We start from the raw sequence: 24,456 nt of genomic DNA on the forward strand, positions 1-24,456 counted from the left end.
TCTTAATTTATTACAAATAATTAATTTTTACACACTACTACTGTCGTAGTTATTTATGTATTTTCATATTCATATTACTAAAAGAAACTTTTGCTATTTTCTTAAAAAAGGAGAGGTTTTTTGTTCATTTGATATTTATAGTTAAGCTTCATTATTATGTTTTTCCAATTTATTGTAAATATGTATAATTATGATAGTGTTTAAACCGTTTATCGAAAATTTAATTGAAAATGGGGCTTAGAAGAACCGACCACGCACTCTGGCATTATATGCCTGAACCGCCTCCTTTAGAGCTTCGCTAGTACACCCATAGGTAGCAGCAGTAGGCCTAATTTTTGTAATTATCCTTTTATATTTAGCAAAGTTTTCTTTTAACGATATTACACTGTTGCATTATTTTTCCGTAATCGTAAAAAATTGTGCTTCTTATATACAGAAATAAAAAAATTAATAAATTGCCGAAATAATAATTTATTTTATTATTTAATTCTTGTAAACATTTTGTTACTCTGCTATATTGTATTACCTTCCTAATGATTTATATTGTTTTTTAATGACTAAAAAAATGGTGATAAAATATATCTTATAAGGCAGCACACTCTAACTGACATCATGTACCTACGTATTCCTTATTTTCAATGGAGGGTTCGAAAAAAAAATATATTCACATATATTAAAAATAATCCTAAACCTACAAGCGAAATTAGATATTTTACTTTATTGGTATCTATATGTTATCTGAACATACCTGAGTACAGAATCTGTAATTAAACAGTTGTAGTTTCTGGTACTAAGTGAGAGTTTTTATCTTCGCTACACAGCAAAAAGGATTAATTGATACTGTTTATTTTAACTATATGAAATAAAATTAGGTAAATGTTTTCAAAAAATATAAAAACCTTTTAGTTTTTTTATCTTAATGCAACTATCCAAACAAGGTAAAGTTCGAAATAAACTCTTCGATAGCTAAGTTTTAAATTAAAATATTTGTTTAATACTTCTTCTATATCCTATTCTTAATTTTCCTTACCCACGTTATTAATTATGTTCACCACATATTATTATTGTCATTTTTTCTATTCACTTCTTTTGTCGAACTTAACTTTATATTTTCTTTCTTTATTTTGACATTATACACACATATTTCATTAGTTACATATATATTTTTTTCTTTCTATAACATTAATTTTTAAATTATTATAAATTAAAATGTTCACATTTCTTTGTTTCTTTGCATTTCTTTATATCATTATATGAATTTTAATTTTTATTTCCTTAGCCATGTTATTTTACTTACATATTTAATTACCTATATTTACAGTTTATTTTTCACTTCTTGCATCACTTTATTTTTATTAATTTTCATTCTGTACAATTATTTACTAAGTTTTTATGACTTATCGGTGTTATCTTCTGACCGCAACACCAACCAACTTATCTTCATATATGTTATCCTCTATCAACTATCTTCTCATCATTAAAATATTTCTTATATTTTATTTTTATTTTTCACAAGAAATGCCTCTATTTATGACTTTTCTTTGCTTCACCATTTGAAAAGCGTTTACCCTTAATCTCTCCATGGATAAATACCCATGGGACAGTTTAGCTATAACCAAGTTCATTGTTCTATAAATAAAATATTACACTATCGGCAGTTTTAAAAATATGCAAACATTTCAAATAAATTATTTGTTATTATCAGTATAATTTCAATTTACACTTATATAATAATTTTTAAAAGTTTAAAGAGTTAAAATCGAGCTAAAAAAATTAAATAATAATTATTCCTTATACACCTATTTATATTATTATACCTTGGTAATACATCAGAAAATAAAAATTGAAATCTTAATTTTTTTTTTTAAATTTATTTATTGCTATTTACAACTGTACATTATAATACATTTAGTAAATTTGATCTCAGTTAAATTGGAGTGTTACTGCCGTTTAGAGCAACTACCTACATTAGCTGGTCTCGTGGCCACCTTCTTTTCAGGCATCGGAGGATTGTCAGGAATGGAAGAGGAAACAAGGTTAGAAACTGTTAGGTTTGGGTGGTTAGGGAGTTTGTAATGGAAGGAATGATATCTGGTTCGGGTTAGATCGGTTACATATGGAACATTAAAAAATCTTACATAAAATTTTTTTTTTCGTGACTATTACCTAATTGCAATATGAATAAAATGGAAATAATGAGTAGTTAACTGCCAAATCTAAAATATTTAAATTAATATTTAACTGTAAAATCAGTTGTGTAAGTATTAAATTATGTTTAAAATATAATATTAAGTTATTTTATTTGTCATGGCAGTATAATTTCTGAACTGTTGATAAAGCAATATCTTATTTTTAGGACAATGGACTTGATAATGGGCAAACAGCTGTACATGTTGTTAGAGTAATACGCACAGAAAAGTAATAAAATGTAATAGAAAAGGGTTATTTCATACGAAAAATAAAATGGCTAATACATACTTTTTGAATTTTTCCTAAGTGAAAACTAGAAATTTAAAAGTAAATCTTAGTTACTAAAACTCTATAACTAGTTTGATTAAGACGTTGGCTTTTTCCCAAGCTTAGAAACGATTTGCTGACTCCTGACTCAGTTACTCCCGTTGAACTGATCCTTGGAAGTGAAATGTTCCACCATGAAGCTGAAAAGATGGTCGTGTGAATTCAGAATTTTGTTATTTTCTTAGAATTGGACGTAGGACGACATTCGTATTTGCATTCGAATATGAACTGGTTTCGTCTGTTTGTCTAGTTGGAATACTTCTGTTTCTGTAAATCAACCTTGGAGTATTCTCATATACGGATGTTGTTTCCTATCAGATGGATTTAGCCCCTTACATAATTTACTTGTAACAGCAAAATAATACATCTCTCTGTATGCGTGTGGATAGACAAATGCGTGCTTCTATACATTTATGAAGAAAACAAATCGATACCTTTCAGTAATGTATATGTTAATTCAATTATGATAAATTTGGGGATTTCAATTTAATCTTTATTTCATAGATACATGGTAATTTCGGTAGTAAAATATGGTAAATCAAAAACTAAAAACTTACAAAATGTTAAAATGTTTGTTAATTACAATGTTTTGTTTTAAACCAGGAGTCTCATATCGTAATTTAACACCAGCATTGTACCTTTAAATCCAAATTATCTGATAATAATTAGTCATAAACATTAAATCACTATAAATGTAAGTTACTATATTTTTCAACTGAGTGCCTCATATCAAATTCATTATACAATGTAAAATATAACCCCTCTCCAATTCAATATTAATATTATCTCTTAACAAACAAACATAGTATTCATCTTCAATTAAATTTTTTTTTATAGGTAAGTCTCCTAAATACCTGAATGAAGCCAAGCCATTTTACTTATCGGTAAGATGAAGTGTGGCATTTATTTCATTTTCTGCTTTAATTGATGTGATACAGTTTTTTTGTTTTGCTATATCTTTTCCTCTTATATTTATTAAACAAGTTTAAGCCCTTCACGAACCATTTTAAGGCCAATTTAATATTTTAATTATAAGAGCTACTAATATTATATACTGATGAATTAATAGTTGACCATGGATTTATATAATGGTCATTGAACATTACATACATAAGTAAAAAAAAATTATTGGTTAGTACCAAGGTTGCGGCTAGAATTTCCAGCCTTCGTCAGGGCTTAGGAAAATAGAACAACATAACAACCTATGAATAAAAAGATTTACAGAATGATTAGAAAATAACTAATATTATGGATACATAAAGGGTTGTCTTAGATATATAATTGTCATACATGAAAAGTTCTATATCAACACTATTTTATAATTATAATGTTGTTTATAGTTAGGGGTCGATTGTTAAAAAAAAATTTAACGGTTATATCAACCGTGTAAGGGCCACCAGGGCGATCTGGTATTAAATAAATAAATAAATCAAAAACACTATTTATGTATCCATAATGTTAGTTAATTGCATAATAATTCTATAAATCCTTTTATTCATTAGTTATTATCTTGTTTTGTGTTCTTAGACCTGACGAAGGCTTGAAATTCTGGCCGCAATGTTGGAACTAGTCAATAAGTTTTTTTAGTTAATTATGTTCGCCAATGACATTACCCCCAACCAGCTTCTCATAATATTAAAACTTATGCTAAATTAAAGACTGTTGTTTCCTGGGTCTACTTTAGGGTTATGTGGTTATGAACCTCTTGAATGCACATCTTGCCTTTTTGAAGATATCTCCTAATCCATATTTTTTCTTATTTACAATTTTTTCTTATTCTGTATTTATTCTCCTCATATATTTACAATAAACTCAATTATCTAGGGGATATTTATAAAAATCATTTCCGTCTTTTTTGGAATTTCAGCCGTGAGCTACAACAATTCAGTGTACGACTACGACTTAACTTACTATTATCACGATAATGAGTATAAACTACATTATTGCGCATTCAACTAGCTGTAATTAACTGATATAGTTCTTCCAAAATGGGTTATTGACTATTGATTTTTTCTTATTTCGTTATTAAATTTTGCTGTTGATTTTAAGACTTTTTATATATTTTTTAATTATTTGTAATAATGTGTAGATTTTTTTTACTGTTTACTTGCTCTTGCTCCAAGATTACATTTATAGCATTGAGACATTATTTTGTAAAATCGAATATAAAGGTACTCTTATTACAATGTCTCAGATAAAATGGTACACATTTAAAAAAGAAAGATATTTTTGGGAAGCTAATTAAAATATCTAAAAGATAACCTGATAGCTGAGCGAGCTGGGTCTCCAGAGCACTTGGTTTAAAAGATTGCGGGTTCAATTCCCACCTGAGCTAGTTAATATTTATTTCGTTGCTTCCTCGTGAAATGAACCTTGACATACCCACTTTGGGGCTGTATAGGTCCTCAATAGAGGATTTAAGCCAAAAAAATTAAATATTAATATTCTAAATATCTCTGTCGTATGATTGATTGTAAGAATACAATTGATGGGAAAAGTTTACAAAATTACAATAAAATTGATAATTCTGGCGATTTGATTTACCTGACCACCGGTTTGAAAACACTCCTTGCTATAATTTTGGTACTCATGTAGGCAGAATACATAGGTTAAAACAATTTCCCGCATGGCTATGATTTTTCCAACCCAAATTATTATTTTACTAGACTATTTTGGAAAGAAATAATAAACAACAACCAATTGTGATTACGAATGGTATTTTTATGGGAAGGGTTATAATTAGCAGGACACAGTACCGTTACCAGTTTTTTTGTGAACGGAGGAAACTGAGAAGAAATAAAACCGTTTCCGACAATCCGGTAGTTGGATCCGAATAAGCTCTGATGTCCTAAGGTCCGAATGTGCTTTGTGGAATCCATATATATATATTTTTCGATGGGTAAGTATATTTTATGTCCTGAATAAAAAGATATCTCAATTTTCCATCAGCAATTTTCTCCGGGAGCCTAATGATGGCGTCGTTGGTCGCGAAGCTGATTGGAATATTCACCTGGAAAGGTCGAGACACTGCATCTACTGCTGGAACGAACTGATTTGTTAGCGAAATCTTAGGTGCATATTAGAAAAGGTCAACTAGAGGCGATGATTTGGCATATATTACCCGGGAGTGGAATAGCTATCCATTTCGTTGTCACCTCTATCCAGCCCTTTTAAGGCCCGGTCGTTGTGGAAGACGGATGGCCTGAAGGTTTTGCTGATATTTCTTGGGCCACAGTTCTTGTTCAAGGGAGGGCTATATAAGATGACTGTATGGAGTGAGATTATTTAAGTGTAGGATTAGAGAACAAATTTGTAGCAATGTTTTGAAATATTTAACATCTCATAAAATAAAAATATGTTAACGCCCATTTAATTAAAAGTGTTACAAACAGATGTTTATTTTTGTATGTTATGTTTGAACTCACATCTGGTCAGACTACCATTAGCTAAATAAATAAACAATATGTCATGTATTTATATACCAATGAGCAGATTACTTTGTTTATTATCATTGTCTTATATTATTTTCAAATTATTTATTAAAAATCGTCATTTGATTCTTAATCATAAATATAAATCAAAGCAGCGTTAACTCTTTGAATTATTGAAATTGTAAAATGAAATTGATTAAAATTAGGAAAAATTAATAACGGTAACTCAGTGTTAAAATATTGGTAAATTATTGGTTAAAAAGTTTTATTATAAATAAATATTGAATTTATATAATAATAAGAAGAACCCTTATAACTACACTTCATTACGTTTGTGGCCGTTGCCCATATTCAAAACCTTTGTTTAAACTAATTTATGTATGTAATTATGAGCTTATTCTATTCTGCTTTAATATTTTCGAACAAAGAGAATTGTTATAATTAATCTGAATAATATTTTACATGTCGTTACTTTGCTTCAATAGTGTCATCCTACAGCGAATAAAATTTACGCTTCTATGGCGAGTGACTCCTGAAGGCGGGGCCTATTATTTTGGTAGGACTGGCATCACATCATTTTGACAGTTGAAAGTTCTATATTCCAGAAATGGCCAGGCAGGGAGATTTTAAAAAAGTTTAAAGTTACTCAAAGCGTGCTCACATTTCTTTTTTTCATTACTATTAATTCAACAAGTGACTAATTGTTTGTTGTAAAAATTAAATATTCTAAAAAAATAATGTTGATTGTTTTAATTTTTTTTAAATGAACAAATTTCTCCATTATATTAGAAACAATTACATATTTGAATCAAATTTTATATTTTTATGGTTTCCTTCAAGGAAATCAGTTTTTTCTTAACTGTTCCTAATAAAGATTAATTGAAAAATTTACCAAAGTAATTCAATTTTATATACACTCCTTTCGTTTTAAAACTGGAAATATATTTTGGGACCCTTAATGTTCTCATTGTAATGAGTCTAAACAGACCAGAGAAAGAATTTTCTCGAGAACATTCATTATGGATATTTCAAATTATTGGAAATAACATTTACTACAACTTCTATTCTCTTCACATTTACGATTAAAGGAAGGGTTTTACTGATAATTACATTAATGTGCGAAATCCTCATTAACTTCAACGTTAATTTGCCTACAAGGAGGTGGCATAATCCTACTCTCCTTCAAAACGAAAGTGAAGCCAAAGCGTGGCTTGCCTACGAAAAGAAGGTTACGTTGAGGTCACTACGAATGTCTGCTATGGTAATCTAAAACTAAAACAGAAGACAGCTAGTGATTAGTTCGTACCTTTCCCCTACTGCTCTGCTACGGGTCTGGGAGGCACATAAGGCCCTTTTAGGCTTCGCTTTTTCTGCCTGCTTACTCCTTCCATCATAATCCTTCCTCCTAAGGTTATGGCCACCTACTGATACGTAAGGTTATACCTCGGCCTTCGAAATTAAATTCCCCTGCCTAATTTTTCGCCTAATATTATTTATTGATATAATTACGTACTATGGAATAAAATCAAAATTATGTTTGAAATTATCACTACGTATGGACAAACACCCTAAAAAATCATACCTATTATCGTATCATACCCCCTCTACCTTGGTAGTTTGAGTCTGTTGGTATTTACTGAAATGTGAAACTGTAATTTTTGTTCCTGAGGATGATATATTTTACTTTAAAGTATTAATACGTAAAATTTTGATTTTACTCTGTATTGGACATATAACAAAAGATAATACCCTTGACTTGGTTTACTTTATCTATTGTGGTCATCCTGTGTAGACTGTTCCAAAGCAAATCCAGCTGTCACAAAGTCAGAGTCTACGGTACTCTGAAATAAATAAGATACTAAATTTAAAAAAAAATTGTGCGGAGATCGCTGGGGTTGCGGTCAAAGAATAACACAAACAAGTTTAAAAAACTTGTTTATTAGTACCCTTTACTTGGATGTTTGAAGGCTTGAAATTCTAGTCGAAACGTTGGTGCTAATAAATGGGTTTTTTAAAACTGATTTTATTATTTTTTAACTAATTAATAATATTTTAGTTTTTAAAGTAATAAATAAGTGTTAATGGTTCAGTAAAATAAATAAGATATTAAATAAATAAAAAATTTATGAGAAGATGGTTGGATGTCTGGTCAGACAATAACACAAATAAGTTAAAAAACTTAGTCATTATTGCCTTTTATTTGGATGTCTGCCGTCTTCCAAGCAATCCGTGATGAAGGCTAAAAATTCTGGCCGATACGTAGGCACTAATACATACTTTTTTTAACTTATTTAACAGCGATGTCTCGTTATTGAACTAACCTATTTGATGAATGTCTAAAACCTTTAGTTCTTTTTTTTTTTTTTTTTTTTGTTTACAGAAATATCCGAAAATAAGAAATAATTGTGATAATAATAAGATTTATCTATTAATTAATAAAATAAGATTATTTTATTTTTCTAAGACTAGGTTGCTTTGAGATATACTCTCATAAAATTCAGTCTCTTTACTTCTTATAGCCTATGAGCTCTGTTTCATATTTTAGTAAAAAATCAACTGATAAAATTTTTTTTTTTATAAATAAAATAAAATACCGATAATTATTGATGATTTTTGATTGGGCGTTCTCTTATATTTTTTATTTACGGGTCGCGGATTTTTAAAATTTTCTCTATAAATTTCTATTTTATTTATTAAAGAGTTTTAATAGTAAGAGCAAGATTGAAAAAAATTATGAATCAATTGGTATACAACATGTATACATACTTACAGTGTCTATATTTATTTCTAAATACATCTTAGTTGTTCTTGTGTGATTTTAATACTTGTTTGCGATTCTTAGGCATTAGTTTTGGAATACTTATAGTTTTTTTTTAAGTTTGTTATATAAGTGGAGTTCATTTAATATTATAACATATGGGAGAAACATATGCTGTGATAAGTCTTAGTATTGACCTATAGTGTATCAATTTGCTTTTTGGTTATAGTTTTTATTTAATTTTATTTTTATTGAACAGATGTTTCCCTATTGAATATCGAAATAATTTTTGAGTTTTGTTTCTATTAACATGGTAGGTGATGAAACTGGACAAAAGGATCTAACACGATCAGGTGTTGTGACTTATAGACTTTGTAATCTTGGCCAAATTTCTGCTACGTCTATATCCGATCCTGTCTTCGTTCGAGGCTTTCAGTGGAGGATTATGATAACTTTGAGAAAATTAAATAACATTATATATATGGGATTTTTCCTTCAGTGCTCCGGAGATCCCAAAAATGCTTCTTGGAGTTGCTATGTCAAAGCATCTTTGTTACTCAAATCGCAGAATCCGGATATACCTAGCATCTGTAAGAGAATAACCCATCTATTTCACGAAAAGGAACCCGATTGGGGGTTCGGCAACTTCAAGCTGTGGTCGGAAGTGATAGATCCGTTAAACGGCTTTATGAAGGATGGCTGTGTATTACTAGAAGCCCAAATCGAAGCTGAAACACCTCCAGATCTCGAAAATGGAAACATTTTAAATCTCTATTAATTAAAACCATACAAAATCATGAATTTTACGAGAACTTTAGCCTAACTTTTTATTTACTTAATCAGAATTTTCAATTATTGAATAAAAGTATATAGTAGTAATAACAATAATAAACGCTAAGCGAACCTGAAGATTCAATACTGATACCTCCTATCTATCATCCCAAATTTACTAGATCTCTCACGATACTTATCCCACCTACGCTTCGGTCTACCTCTTGGTCCAGTGCCTCAATTCTTCCACTGAATGAAAACTTGTATCTCCCCCCTCTCCCACTTGGTTAGAATACGTCGGCCCCCCTTCCCGTTAGTCAGAAATAACCAAATAAAGAGTAATAAAGCAAAAATGTTCCCTCAATTCGCCCTTCTAAATTCTTTTATTAACCGATCCTTTTTAGGTCCTATTATTTTCCCCAAACTTAATTTTCATGAACCTTAAAGTGCTGGTGTGTATAGGCCTCGTTTCGTATCCTAAAAGAACAGTAGAAAGGATAATAATTTTGCTAATTCTTTTACTAACTTACTTTCATATGAATCAAAATAAATCATTAATATAAATGCATATTTGAGTGAATTTGAAATTTTGGAATTTTGAAATTGGAATTTGAGTGTGTTGTGTATAGTGAATACCATCAATATGGCAGAATAACAAAAACTTCCAATTACTTTACCTTATAAATGCTTTCTAATCGGACTTATACTAACACATTACCATATTATTTTTATCTCTGCTTACTAAATAATATATTTTTCTTACTTTATGATCGATTTTGAGCAGAATATGATTCCTTAAACTGAAACAGTCTTTGGAAGATCATGATTGATCAGGAATCCCCGGTAAGTCGGTAAGACCAACAAAAGCATGTACGAATGGTCCTAAATACAGAGTCCTGATACAAGAAGTATCTGAAGCGTTTGAAGTCATAAAGTAAGAATAGGTCTTAAACAAGGAGATGGACTCTCACCAATGCTATTCAACTTACCTTTAGAATAAGTGATTAGAAGAACAATCCTCAAAAATGGATGCTCGTCGGAATGAAATATAAAATCCTAGCGTATGCGGACAGAATTATTGTCCTAGAGAATAACCAAGATGACATAGAAAGACTTGCAAAGGCTTTAATAAGAGCAGCAGAGGAAACCGGCTTGTAAGTAAACGAAGATAAAGCAAAGTATATGATTGTAATGCTAAAAATTCACCTTAACAACATGGTCTGCATGATTGGCAAATCGCTTCCGAAAGTAGACAGGTTCAAATACCTCGGCTCCATTATAACCTTAATAAATGACCAACGAACCGTGGTATAACAAGGACGGACAGAACCTTCTTCTCTTTGTCAAGAATACTGAAATCCCGAAAAATCTCTACAAATCTGAAGCTAAGGGTGTACAATGCAACGATAAAGCCAATTCTGAAACAGGAGAATCGAGAGATGTAAACGGACAATTACAGGAGCCATCTGGAATCAGATCCTTAACACTTAGAGGATAAGAACTAATTGTGAATTGCTTGCAGGGACTGATGAGTCAATATCTCATGATATAAAGGGATGCAGGTTAACTTGGGCGGGATATGTGGCTCGGAAGTAATCCACCAAGGCGCTTCTATTCAAAAAGAGTTAGCAAGAGACCTCACGAGAGACTAGAGATAGTATATCTCTAGTATCAAGACTACATACTTGTAAATTTTTGTTTATCCGTTTTTATTATTCAATTTTTTAATCTACGGGGTTTACACATATAGTGTTATAATTTTCTTAAAATACCAAATATTAATTTTTTTATGTAAAGTTTCTAAATTTCGAAACTTAAATAACCTAAAGATGAGAAATAAAAAAAAAAAAAAGGAAAAATAAGGAAGAGTTTAAGAGTCTGGCTTAAGGTGTTTCTTAGCTCCCATTGCTTCTGACCAGTGTTGACAATTTTATAGCTGAAAACTCGTTAAAACTTTTATATATGGGAAAATGTTCGTATTCGGCCTCAGGAGAAGCAATGTTAACGGAGGACAGGTGTGTCTCAAATGAGTGAGCTATATTTAAATAAAAAAATAAAAATCTGAATGATACCAAAATAAACAGTTTTTTAATTGAAATAAATTACCAATCCGAGAATTAATATTGAGTTACATATGGTTACAAAAATAGAAACTATTTTTCAAATGGAATATAAGTTATTTGGCTAGAATGTAATAATCGGCTTAGAAATCAATTGTTCGTTCAACATTCAATTAATTTGTTTATTCAACATCAGTAGTTCTCAATCTTTATTTATTTTTTAATAAAATATTGTATTATTATATTTTAAAATATATGGTTATTTATAATGTATAAACAGACTTTAAGGGGACAGTTGATAAACTGCCGTAGCCTGTTTTACAGTTCTAACTGCTGTACCTAGTGAGAGTATTCTCATGAATGCAACTATTACACATTTTACACTATAGTAGCAACCATGAGCCAAATAACCTTGTTCATTTTTCTTTTGTTTTCAAAGAAGAGCAGAAAAGAGCATTGCACATAGAATTAATTCGAAAAGCAATTTTTATTTTTAAAAAAACAGTTCAATAATATTTAGCCAGTTATCTTTTTAAATAATCTTTCATAACAGTCATCTCTTAATATTATGGAAAAATATTCTCACCTTTAGTCTGGAGGACCCATGCCATTATGCTATGTATTTTATAGTGTGTTGTAATGGCGAGAAGATAGTTGACCGTGGATAATACATATGAGGAGAAGATGGTTGGGGGGTGCGGTCAGAATATAACACAAATAAGGTAAGGCTCAGAGTTAAAAAAGTATATCTGTTTTCTTGTTATTATTGTAACGTATATTTCTAACTCTGAGCATTTTCGTATGTACCGCTTTGCTCACTCGTTTTTCCGATTTCCTACTAGAAGTTGAGCTCTTCGTTTTTTCTCTTTTTTCCTATCTTTCATTTACCCTCTTCTCCTTCTCTATTATTTTCTTTATTTTCCTTACCCATGTTATTAATTATGTTCACCTTATATTATAATTGTTATATTTTCTATTTACTCCTTTGTCTAAATTAACTTTATATTTTGTTTCTTTATTCTAATATGGTTACATATTTCATTATTTCCATTCTTTCAATTTTATTTTTATTACTTTATATAATTTTTTTCTTTCCATAATTTAAATTTTTAAATTATTAATAAAGTATTCATATCCCTTTGCATTATATAATTTTAAATTTTTATTTCCTTCATAATGTTATGTTTATTTACTTATTCAATTATCAATATATACATTTTATTTTCCACTTCTTTTTTCACTTTATTTTTATTAATTTCATTCTGTACAATGATTTACTATATTTCATTCTGTTTATATTTCTTTTTTGTATTCATTGGTTGTTATCTTGTTCTTTTTTCTTAGCCTTCATGAAGGCTAGAAATTCTGGCCGAAACGTTAGCACTATTTAATAAGTTATTCTGACCTAACCACCCAAACATCTTCTCCTCATAACTCTACTTAGTTACCGCAACATATTTTTAATGATTCGGCTCATCAAGTATTAACTTAGAAAAATTAAAAAAACAATACAGCTAGTCATGGCTAATGTATGAATGTTCCCGAGAACAAGGAAAGATTTTAAAATAACAAGGTTACAAATCAGGTAATTTTTAACTAACAGTTTTTTTCTGGATAAAATATAATAATATGTATATGAAAATAAGGTATAAAGAAAGTCGGAGAGTCGGACTTGTTGCTAGTTTTAGTAAATTGTAGTGTCAAGTTATAAAATATTTAAAAAAGCATTGACGCCTATGAAAAATCAAAATAGTTTACAGAATCAAAATATGAAAATAAATAAATACCCATATTTATGGAAAATATTACGTAAATTTTTATATTTCGTTACCTTTCGGTTTTAATTCGTTCCTTCCAAAAGGAATCCCCATTTTTTAAATTTAAAACAAGTTTGTTTAGCGAATCCAGGTATATGATTAATCTTAAAATAATCAATTTCATCCATGTCACAATTTTTAAAAAACAGAATCAACATATTTTATTCGACCAGGCCCGGGTAATTTTCGCTATATAATATCCTTATTATGTCCAAATTAAGGTTCTTGATCAGCGGGCTCATGAATAATTTGTCGTTTACACGAAACTGGAGTTTGTTCGTGAGATCCGAACTAGTTCTAGATTTCGTTTAGTATCGTCTATTTAATTTCCCCTAATCACGAGGCGATTACAATCGCGTTAGTTGGAACTGGACCTAATTCCTCTGGGATCTGATAGCGATCCGATCTCCGGAGGAAGATGAAGATATACGACTGTTGCTGGATATAAATTTGCCGAAGAACGGTTGATGATTGGTCGTTTCTGGATTCTTCGCAGTCTGCAACAGGATATCGAGCTAACTGGTCGCCATTTATGTGCTTTGATGATTTAGTCCGACCTTTCCTAATTGCCTAATATGTGAAGGTCATCGAATTGAATTTGATCCGCCATCTCGTCATACATACAAGATAGATCATTTGATTTTGGTTATTAAAATTTTATATTCGGAATGAGGCTGTTAAAAAACTTTTTTTTAAATATTATAAATGATAACAATATTATCTTAAAATTATAGTAATTTTATGGATAAGTAAAATCCTTGGTCTGTCTATTTTTTTCCCTGTTGCCCAATGGTTAATTAATTAATTTATTTATTTTTATTAAACGATTGCAGTTAAGTTGAGCTCTTAGTTATAAAACAATTGAAATGTTTCTATTTATTACTCTACCTCTGTATTCTGTATATTTTAATGTAGAATAATTAGTTAAGAAAATTCTTTAGAAAAAACAAACTTTTTTTTATTTCTGTAGGGCATGACTATAGGAAAATTAAGTCTTGAAACGTAAGCAAAGTATAATTGTTTTATTATTGACTGAATTTATTTATATACATCTTAATATTGCTTTCTTCTTCTATTTTTAAATCCTCAACTATGCTAGAAGTCATGCTTTAAAATTTTAAAATGCCTTTATCTATTTGGAATTACATGTTATTAAAACATAATTATATCACTAGACAAGAGGTAGTTAATGTAATATATAGTTTTCCAAAAAAGGCGAAAGCTAATATGCTGTATAACAAAATGAGCAGGTTCCCTCCTTGATAGAGATGCAGACCCTCTCCCACACTAAATGTGATGTAGATTAATTGGACAATCTGTGAGTAAAGGTACCGCCACGGCTACCTGGTCGTTTAGGATTTAATCAGAAACATAGATTTAATAACTGGCAAACAAAGTATACATACTACTTATACTTTTTCGTCCCTTTTGTTTAATATACTTTACATTATAAAATCGTGTACTTATACTTCTTATTTTTAACGTTCAATTCTTATCGTTCAATTGTACCGTAAAAAATCTCTAAATCGAATTTTCCATGAAAATGCTCGTCTTGACATTCACTGAGGGCAAAATTGTATGTTTGTGTGTGAACAGCTTAGCGAAAAATGAAAAATCTCATGAAACTGAAGTCATACATTTAATGCCGGTGTATGACTGGAATGTCATACAGGAACATTTTGATCAAATAGACTGACTTGAAAGTGGCAATTTATTTAATGTATTTTTACATTTTTTTCAATTTTCTCGAATACATTAGAGCCCATATTAACTCGCAATACCGATGTACAATTAGACGACATTTTTGCGTAGATCAGTAAATAAAGTATCAGCTAAGGATTATCATAGAAATAGTCTGACAGGATTTAAATGCTGAATTTCAAAATTTTCTCCTCTAAAGTACCTTCAATTTTAATTGTTTAAAATAATTAACTATTTCGTATTTCCTTCATACTTTTCGAAAAGAACTATAATAAAAATAATTATAAATTATGAAGTAAGATGGCCAGGTGTGCAGTCAAACAAAAAAGGGAAAAAAAAATAGTTAACAACTATTATTCTGAAATTTACGTAAATAGTTGTTATGTACAATTTTTTTTTTCGACCCCACCCCTGACCATCTTCTTCATAATTTGAAATTAAACGGTCACTCATTTATATATATTATATTAAAAATACCTTTTTAGTGAACTGTTTAAATTGGGGCAAGTCAATCTGTCAACTGAAAATCTCGTTTGGAAAATTATTACAAGAATATTACCACTGTGAATAATATAAATATACTTGTTCTAAAATATGATGCGCGCACTGCACCAGATTTTCCTTTTCAATTAATGCTTTATCCAAATATCGTGAAAAAATCAAAAGGTTTTTGAAATACATATATGTTTTGAGGGCCTCTGAGTCCAAAAAACGGAGCCTCGCAAAGTGGTCTGAGTCTGTCTGTGAACAGCCCATCTCAAAAACAAAAAAGTCATAAGAAATTGAAATTACAAATTCTTGCGAGTATGTTTCTGGAATGTGGCAGCTAATTTTTCGCTAAAAATCGCTATAAAGTGCCACTTGAATCGAGTTTTCACATTTTTCACGAAAAAAAAACTCTTACGATTTTGATCAACTCGCTATACCAATGTATAATTAAATGATCTTCAATATCAGCTTAAGTCTTATCCTCATTGGAATTGTCTGACTGAAATTAAAGGATTTTATTTTTTTTTATTTGTTCCCTAAACTACCTTTAATTTTGTTTATGCGGAAAAATAAACAATTCTCATTGTCATTGATAATTAATATTCCAATTCAATAAAAAAAAATAATTCGTATTTAGACCTATTTTTATTGAATTTTAACGTGTCTACCTAAATTTGAGGCCTTTATCTTGGTTCGTATTGTCATAATGATGTGTTCTGTCACTTGTATTTATACGTATTTATGTCTATAGACCTATTTGTAGTTAATTTTTAACGGAACCAGAAAAATCCATGAAATTTAATGTATGAATAGGAAAGCACAGGACAGTGAGTCAATTAAGAATTTAAATAATTACTGTCTCATTTTGTATAATAAGAGTGTTACTTATGTTATTAAAATATATGAAGTTTCTAAATGGTCTTATCGATTTATTCGTAATAGCTTAAAACACATGTTGAAATATTATTATATATAATGTTATAGATAATAATACCTCCAGATATATACTACTTTTTAATATTGATTCTAATACTGAAAATTTATAGTTAGCCTATTTTATTTATTAAAAGTCAAAATAAGTTAAATAACATATATGGATGTTTTTGACATATAGAATAATATAACCTCTTAGTTTTATTAAAATTATGTTTACAACATATTTTAGTTCAAGAAGTTTTTATAGTATCGATCTTACGTACTATATTTTATTATCATAGTATAGAAGCAGGGTTAATTGTTTTAACAGGTTTATTCATTTATTTATAGTTATTGTTTGAAAAGTGTAGTATTTTTATAGTAATATGTTCTATTTAGTTTTCAGTAAATATATTGTAAATTTACAGTATATGCAATATGAAAATATATTGAAGATTTTTTTCTACTTTACTTCCACTTAAAGACCTTGTTTCTCAAAACATTATATTTACTAACTCCATTATTTCTTTCACCACCTTAAATATTGTATAGTATGCCTTATTGGAGAACCACTATCCAATCTCGTGATCAGTGATGTAGTGCCATAAACTCGACGCGGTATTGTTAGGCCATACAACTCAGCCGTATAGGGCCCGTCATAAAAATCTCAGTAGCGAACACCGTTCAGTTGGGCGGAGCTGTTCCTTCCTAGACGAGGTTGTTATTAATTAACAGTAAATTATCGTCAGTTGTTGTAGTGCACTGTGAGCTATTACCCTTCTGGACCACGACTCTACTTAATCACAAGCCCTGTACAGATCGGGAGGAGGGGGGCACTCCATCATGTCAGTGACTGCAGTAGTAAGGGTAAGGTATCCATCTTATTGCGGGCGGTCGAGTTAACTGCCTTCGAGCGGATCATTAATCGACAATGCAAAGTGTACTACGTCTTAGGTTCTTAAGGATGTCTTTGATAGTTGTACACACTGATCACTTCTTTTCAGCGTTATGATATCTTCCAATATTCAACATTTCCAAAAAGTTAGAATCTATTAAGCACATAAGAAGAATTCAGTACATTTTAAGTTATTAGTCGTTTATGAGCGTTCTGTCACTTTCTGGAGAACTTGTTATGGATAAAGCGAACTATTTTCAAGTTAAAAAATCATATCAATCAATAATTAAAAAACTTATTTTAATTGTAAGTATATTTTTTTGGCAAAATATAATCATTTTTGAGTGGTAGAAAAGAACCAGTAACTATCACGAATAACTAAGGTTATTATCATGTCAGAAGAAAAACAGTCAAAAAATAAACTTTGATATAAAGTTAGAACCTAAATGAAAGTTTAATTTCTATTAAAAAAAAAAATTATCAGCTTATTACCTGTTTGTATAAATGTAAATTCACCTGTTTATTATTCATTTTTTATTTATTTTTAACTTTTTTTAAATATTGGAGCTTATTTCCTGATTTTCTAATCAAATGCGGAAAAAACATTTTCTTTTAATTTGATAACGTATTTACGCTATTTATTACTAAAAAGGATCATAATAATAATAAAGCTAAAATTAGAGATTCCCAAAAAACTTCTCCAATAATAATATAATTAAGGGTGATGTTAGTATATTATTTTTGATAATGAAACTTTTTAATCCCCTAAGAAAATAATTATTAATATCCCCATAAATTATGAGGTATTATCTTTCAATATATTTTAAACACAATGGATATTTTATTATGTACTAAACCACTGTCTAATTATTAGCATTGTTTTTTTTAACACTATAAGGAGCCATCAATCAGATGAAGTTTTGGATTAATATCTGGTTAATTGAGCAACATAACATTAAAACAAAGTTCGAATATTCAAATTGGTTTTAATACCAATTTGTACCAGTACACGGCGATGTGTCATTCCTAAATTTAAAAAAAGAAAAAGTATTCCTTATCAAATCAATGGTGAACGCTTTGCACAAACACTCTAGCCTTCTAATACCTTATTATAATTTAAAACACTGTACAAACTGGTGAGATACTATTAAAGTAGATTGAAACTTGGCCACTTTATTTTTTCTATATTTTAGTGTAAATCATATCTGATTTGTTTAGTGTGGGATGAATTTTCCTCAGTTTTAACGAAAAACACAAGTAAACCATCGATTCCCACTTTCTCCTAGATGCTACGCAGGTCAGTTTTAGCAAATAATTTAGTGACTCTATCTATTTCTATCTCTAGGTATGGGGATTTGCCAATCGATTACTATCTTCTCAGCTAGGAATCATGACGATCTGTTGCCCCTATGGTATTCAGGAGGTCTCTGTATTTCATGACGGAGAAGACGGATAAAGGTTAATGGTCCGGACGAACCTTCACGCCGACACTATTATGGCAGTAATGGAATCGGATGGAGATATCGACAGATCTAAACAGTTCAAGCAGGATCGGAACCTTCACGAAGTTCTGTTCGTCGGGAATGTTCTTGAATACCGGGATGTCTAGTGGTATAGATTCTTATATTTAAGGCCTTTAGTCTGTGCATACCTACTGCGGTTTCCATAAGCTGATAGGATTCGGATTATGATGTCAAAAAAAAGCGGTGCGCGCATCTTAACTTTCACTTACTATACAAATTCGTATTAAAACATATCTCGAAGATAATGAAAAGTGATTTTTTTCCTGTCAATGATACAACAATTCAACTAATGATCAACAGAAACAAGGACATCTTTAATGCGATCGGAGAAGATCGGGTGACCTTTTCTGATTGGAACTCATCTCTATTTTTCTTTTTTTTTCCTTTAATTATTTATCAAATCCTGTAAATTTTTTTATTTATCCATTGTTTATTATTGCTTAAAATGATAACATGTAATTTATTTAAAATAAAAAAAAATAAAGGCACTTAAGGAGAATTTTTGAAATTTAACAATTGAGCCCTGTTAAACTATTTCAATGAGGATAGCACCTATCTGGTATTATGGACTACTTAATTGTAAATAGATTCATGAAATTTAATCAAAATCGTCAGTGACATTTTTAAGAAAAATCTACAGAAGTGTAAAATCGAATAAAGCCTTATAAATACATCATAAAGTAATGTATAATGAATACCATGTTGGGCGTAGTGGACTCCATGATGTTTGACAAAATAAATTCAAAAAATGTTGATTTCTGATTATTTGGAATAAATATTTGCTTTTTGAAAAACTGTATCTCAAGGTCTATTGAGTGTAAAGCTCTATGAGGTCTCAATGTTTTGTAAATTTATGATTTTTGAAAATCTTCCATTAAATTTTAAGTTGGGGTAAACAGATAGCTTTTAAGTTATTGAGCAATGGGCGAAGGTTTTTGACTTCTCTTTTTTTTTTTTTTTTTTTTTTTTTACTACGAATTTGTTATATATTCTTATTTTTTAAAACCAGAAGCATAATTATTTCCAGTATGAAAGTTTTTGTACATTTATTTACTTAATCAAAAAAGTTGCAGTAACATCCCAGGTATACGCATGTCAGACAGGACTCAGTGACCCTCAAAACGTGTATTTCTGTCGAGAAACTCGAATTCAAAATTTTGCAAGATCCCTAGACTTCCACTTACTAAATATTCCACATTTCAGTAAGTGAAAGTTTAAAATCTGGATGTTGTCAGGAAATAATCTTATATCTCCCCTTTAACCGAGCTATATGACACATATTTTATGATTATTTATATATTTGGGTGAAGCCAGTAATAAAACCTCCAGATTTTCAGTGAATATTTATTTTTTTGTGGTGCTTTTGCATTAGTTTTGTTTTTTATTATCAATTACCCTTTTATTTTTTTTTAGTTACGCAGATCAGTTTGATTACGATTATGGAATAATTCTGTTAACTTTATTGATGTCCAGTTTTATAGTTTATTAATCCTTTGGTATTTATAAGCCCTGTGTCTCATTTCAGTCTTACAAGCCACCGATTTACTGTCTCTGTCATGTTGGAAAATGCCCGTATCGGAATCCCGTTTTAATATCGTGAGCAATAAAACCTACTTGCATGCTATGAGATTTACTAAGTTAGGATTTTCCTCTGGGCTTGAGACATGTACTCATCCTCGGTCGTGCTTTGATATAGTCAGTACCTTATCTTAATGGCCAATCCACGTTCTTCCAATCGCACAACGTATCTATTATGGCCTGTGTGTTATTTATAAACAATCCGAAAGGTTGACTGGTCATTGAAGATTACTTGATAATACATTATTTTAAATAATTACCTTCCTATTCTGAAATCATTGGAATGGAAGATAGGAAAGCGCAGCTACCTGATAAGAATTAGTTGTATGTATGGCTGAAATAAAATACCAGGATATAACCTGATCCAAGCCGTACTCTTTTAATAAAGTGGAGATAGGTAAACAAACAAAAAGAAATATAATAAACCCTCTTCTAGCTTATCTTTTGTATATGAGAGGAAGAAATCTTGCCCGAAGAATGGAAAATAGGTATATCACCCTATGACTAAGTAACTACAAGATCCTTGTGATCTTTAATAAGTTCCTTCCTCACGCAGAAAGAATCCTTGCAAAGAATAAGGTTGGCTATAGAAGAACGTTATGCGGCGATATACTACAGACCAAATCTTCTCGCTCAGAATGAAGATTCTCGAAAATGAGAAAAAGAAACCTATTGAATATAAATTAGTGTCACGTTCTCTTTTCATCGATTTAAAGTCAGCCTATGATAGTGTTTGGCGGAAAAGTTATATGAGCCAGTGTCTGAGCTTAGTATTCTTCCAGAATTTGTTCGCCTGGCTATGACAGTAGAGCTTGTCGCAACAGACGACAGTGAAATCCTAGTTAAATTGGCTAGGGAGGTCCTTCAATGGACAAGAAGAGTAGGGGGACCCAACCTCAGATTGTTGATATGAGAAACGCACTAAATAAAGTTGAACAGGCTACTGCACAGGACGTATGGCGGAGGCTTTTGAATTAGGCCCGGTTTAATTAATGGTTCGTTGCATCTCTTATGCTCAATTATACTAAAAATAAAATAAATGTTGTTTTGTATCCAAGCTATGTTTAATTAATTAACTATGAATTAATATAACATAAAAATAAATCTATGCGAATTATTACCTAATATTTTAAAATCTAAATTCTTTATTAATTATATCAAAAAATAATAAACAGAAATGCTTAATCATATAAAATTCCCTTAGAGTGCGATTCCAGCATTCTTATCCTGCATGTGGCAATTTTAGTGTTATTCAAGTTCGCTGTTTTCTAGAGACTTTTTGTTTATAAAAAGTTAAGAAAGAAACTTTTGGAAAGATTCATAAAAGCTCATTTAAGAATTTGCCCATTATACAGTAATTATGATTACTGGTTGGGGCGAATGGTGATTACTGGGGGAAACAGAAGATGGTTGGGGTGCAGTAAAAATATAGCACGAATAAGTGGTGTAACTTATTTTATTATGCCAACGTTTCGGCTAGAGTTTCTGGCCTTCAGCAGTGCTAAGAACAGAACAAGACAACAACCAATAAGTATAGAAAATAAAAACGAAAATGTAAACAGAATGACATAAAGTGAATAATTTTACTGAATGGAATTAATAAAATGAAGTGATGAGAGAAGTGGAAAATAAAATGTATACATAGGTAATTGAAAAAGTAAGTAAAATAACATTATTAAGGAAATAATTAATAATAAAAAATATAATAAATAAATAATTATATTAAATAAATAATTATGTTATTTTACCTACTTTTTTAATTACCTTGTGTTCCATTTGGGGGGTACCCAACCATCTTCTCCATTTTACATAATACCATTTTACATAATACCATCCATTCTTCTCACTCCAACCATCCCCGGCCAACTATCTCTCATAATTAATAATTAATTTTTTTTATTTGATTATAAAATTTTATTGCTGAAATTTATGAACAAAAATCCACTATAAACCTTTCGGAACTAAGTGACTTAGAAATTCATTAATTTAAATTTCGCGGGTCTGATTTTTTTTTTTCTCCAAAAAATGAGATGATTTGTTGTAGTACATAAAAACAATTTAAAGTTTCATTTTGTTCATACTATATTTTATTGATTGATATATTTAATTAAAATTATTATCTACTATTTTAATAGTTTTACATTACATATTATAAATAATGATAATAATAGTTGACCATAATATTTCAAATTAGGAAGAAGTTTGTCAGAGGTGTGTTAAAAAAAAAAAAAATAATAATTGTTAACTATTTTTGTGTTTTGTTTTTTGCCCGCACCCCTGACCCTCTTCTTCATAATAATGATAATAGTTATTTACGTAAATAATTCTTTTTATTTTTTCGTTTAAAAAAAAAAATACTAGAATTACTAAATTTCAAACTGTTGAGTAATGAAAATTGCTTATAAATATTTTATTTTACAACTGAATTTGTTAAAAAAAATCTCGTGCCGTGACCAGGATTCGAACCTGGGTTATTGCGGCCACAACGCAATGTCCTAACCACTAGACGATCACGGCTGTCCAGGAGTTGAGGAAAAGTTGCTTGAAAGAAATCAGTGGATTTATTGATTAATAGGTTTAGCAGTAGGAGTGTTTGTGTACAGTGATCCTATTTCGTGAAAATTGATATATTTATGACAATAAAGTGTAGTTATTATTTTTTAAAGTTTTATGTATTTAACAGTAAAACTAATTGTAACGACACGATAACTTTACTTAGGACCTATAGTCCGGGAGCATTTTCTAGGAGAGAATTAACCATGTAATGAGTAACAAAAGGTTTGACTATTTCCAACAGTAGATTTGACATTTGTGGATAACCAAAACCACAAATCTGTCGACTGTCAAGAAGTGTTTGGTTATAGTAGAATTTCAAAATATGTAGAAGTTGTATTTTTTTTTTTTTTTTTGTATAACTCTTAAAAGGAGTATTCAGGCGAAAATGTTATTTTATAGCAAAATAAATTACGCGTTGAATTAATATCAATACTCATTTTCAAAAAAGATATGGTATTTTATATCCTCGTTCGATTCGGAAACGAATTTCTGGTGGCTCTAAAACTGTTATTTAGTAATTAAGTAACGAAATACTTAATTTTAATTTTTTTTTTACGTTTATATCTCATAGAAAAACGTAATTGTGTAACATAATAAAGAACATACATTTTTTGTTGTATGATAACATTTTTGAACATAAACCACTTGTTTTCACTTTAGGACAGCACTTTAGCAACTCTATCAGTTGGTTTGCGGCCCTACTTCTTAACCCAATTATTAAGTTACGGTACTTATTTAAAGCAAAAGTTCTTTCATTGGTTTTACTATGTTTAGTTTTTTCCTTGAGTTCAACGTTTTGGTATCCTACGTTAGGAATTTTGGGCAAAGATAATTTTTTTCCCCAATGATAGGAGTGAATAAATATTTGAGCATAAAAACAACCAATAAAATTTATCACGTTGCTAAATTTTCTAGTCAATTTGTCTAAACCAAACGTAGTTCGAATTTTATATTTAATGGAAATCAAAGCATCAATTATTATATCTTATTACCGTTTGTTCATTTTAAGATTTTTTTTTTTCAATAATAAAATAAACACTATCGTACGGTAATTATATTTTTTTCTCGAATTCTTCGAAGCTTTTGATATTTATTTTTTTTAGGATTCTGGAATTTCTTTATAGTCGGACTAGTTTAACGGGTACGATCCAAGACTATCGGGTAAAAGATCTGCACATTCCTTCTGCTCCAGAACTTGTCCTGCTTGGAAGTCGTCCGGTCGCTGGAGGAATTTCCAATTGATTTGGTAGTATTATGGTAACATTAACCGAAAGTGTTTATTTTGGTACCTATCAGCCTGAAGTGGAATATGCGTTTTTCTTACCATCAATTTTTTTTTTTTATATTCAGTTAAGTGCTATTCAGATAACCAAAACAAAAATCTGTCGACTGTCAAGAAGCGTTTGGTTATGGCAAAATTTCAAAATACATAAAAGTTGTTAACT

The 24,456-nt window shown here is 29.8% G+C and overlaps 1 protein-coding gene and 1 non-coding gene across 2 annotated transcripts; one reads left to right on the top strand and one right to left on the bottom strand.

Moving 5' to 3' along the window:
- The first annotated feature begins 9,016 nt into the window (after positions 1 to 9,016).
- LOC136796664 (ubiquitin carboxyl-terminal hydrolase 7-like) lies at positions 9,017 to 9,484 on the top strand. Its single transcript, XM_067050997.1, has one exon. It carries the CDS (start codon positions 9,017 to 9,019, stop codon positions 9,482 to 9,484), a length of 468 nt encoding a protein of 155 aa, XP_066907098.1.
- Positions 9,485 to 22,900: 13,416 nt separating this feature from the next.
- On the bottom strand, positions 22,901 to 22,972 carry TRNAH-GUG (transfer RNA histidin (anticodon GUG)). The gene has a single exon. It is a non-coding gene; the product is annotated as a tRNA-His (tRNA).
- Between the last annotated feature and the right edge of the window lie 1,484 nt (positions 22,973 to 24,456).

Source organism: Halyomorpha halys, unplaced genomic scaffold (genome assembly GCF_000696795.3).
Source record: "Halyomorpha halys isolate HHAL.00 unplaced genomic scaffold, Hhal_1.1 Scaffold1245.1, whole genome shotgun sequence".
NCBI classification, from domain to species: Eukaryota; Metazoa; Arthropoda; class Insecta; order Hemiptera; family Pentatomidae; genus Halyomorpha; species Halyomorpha halys.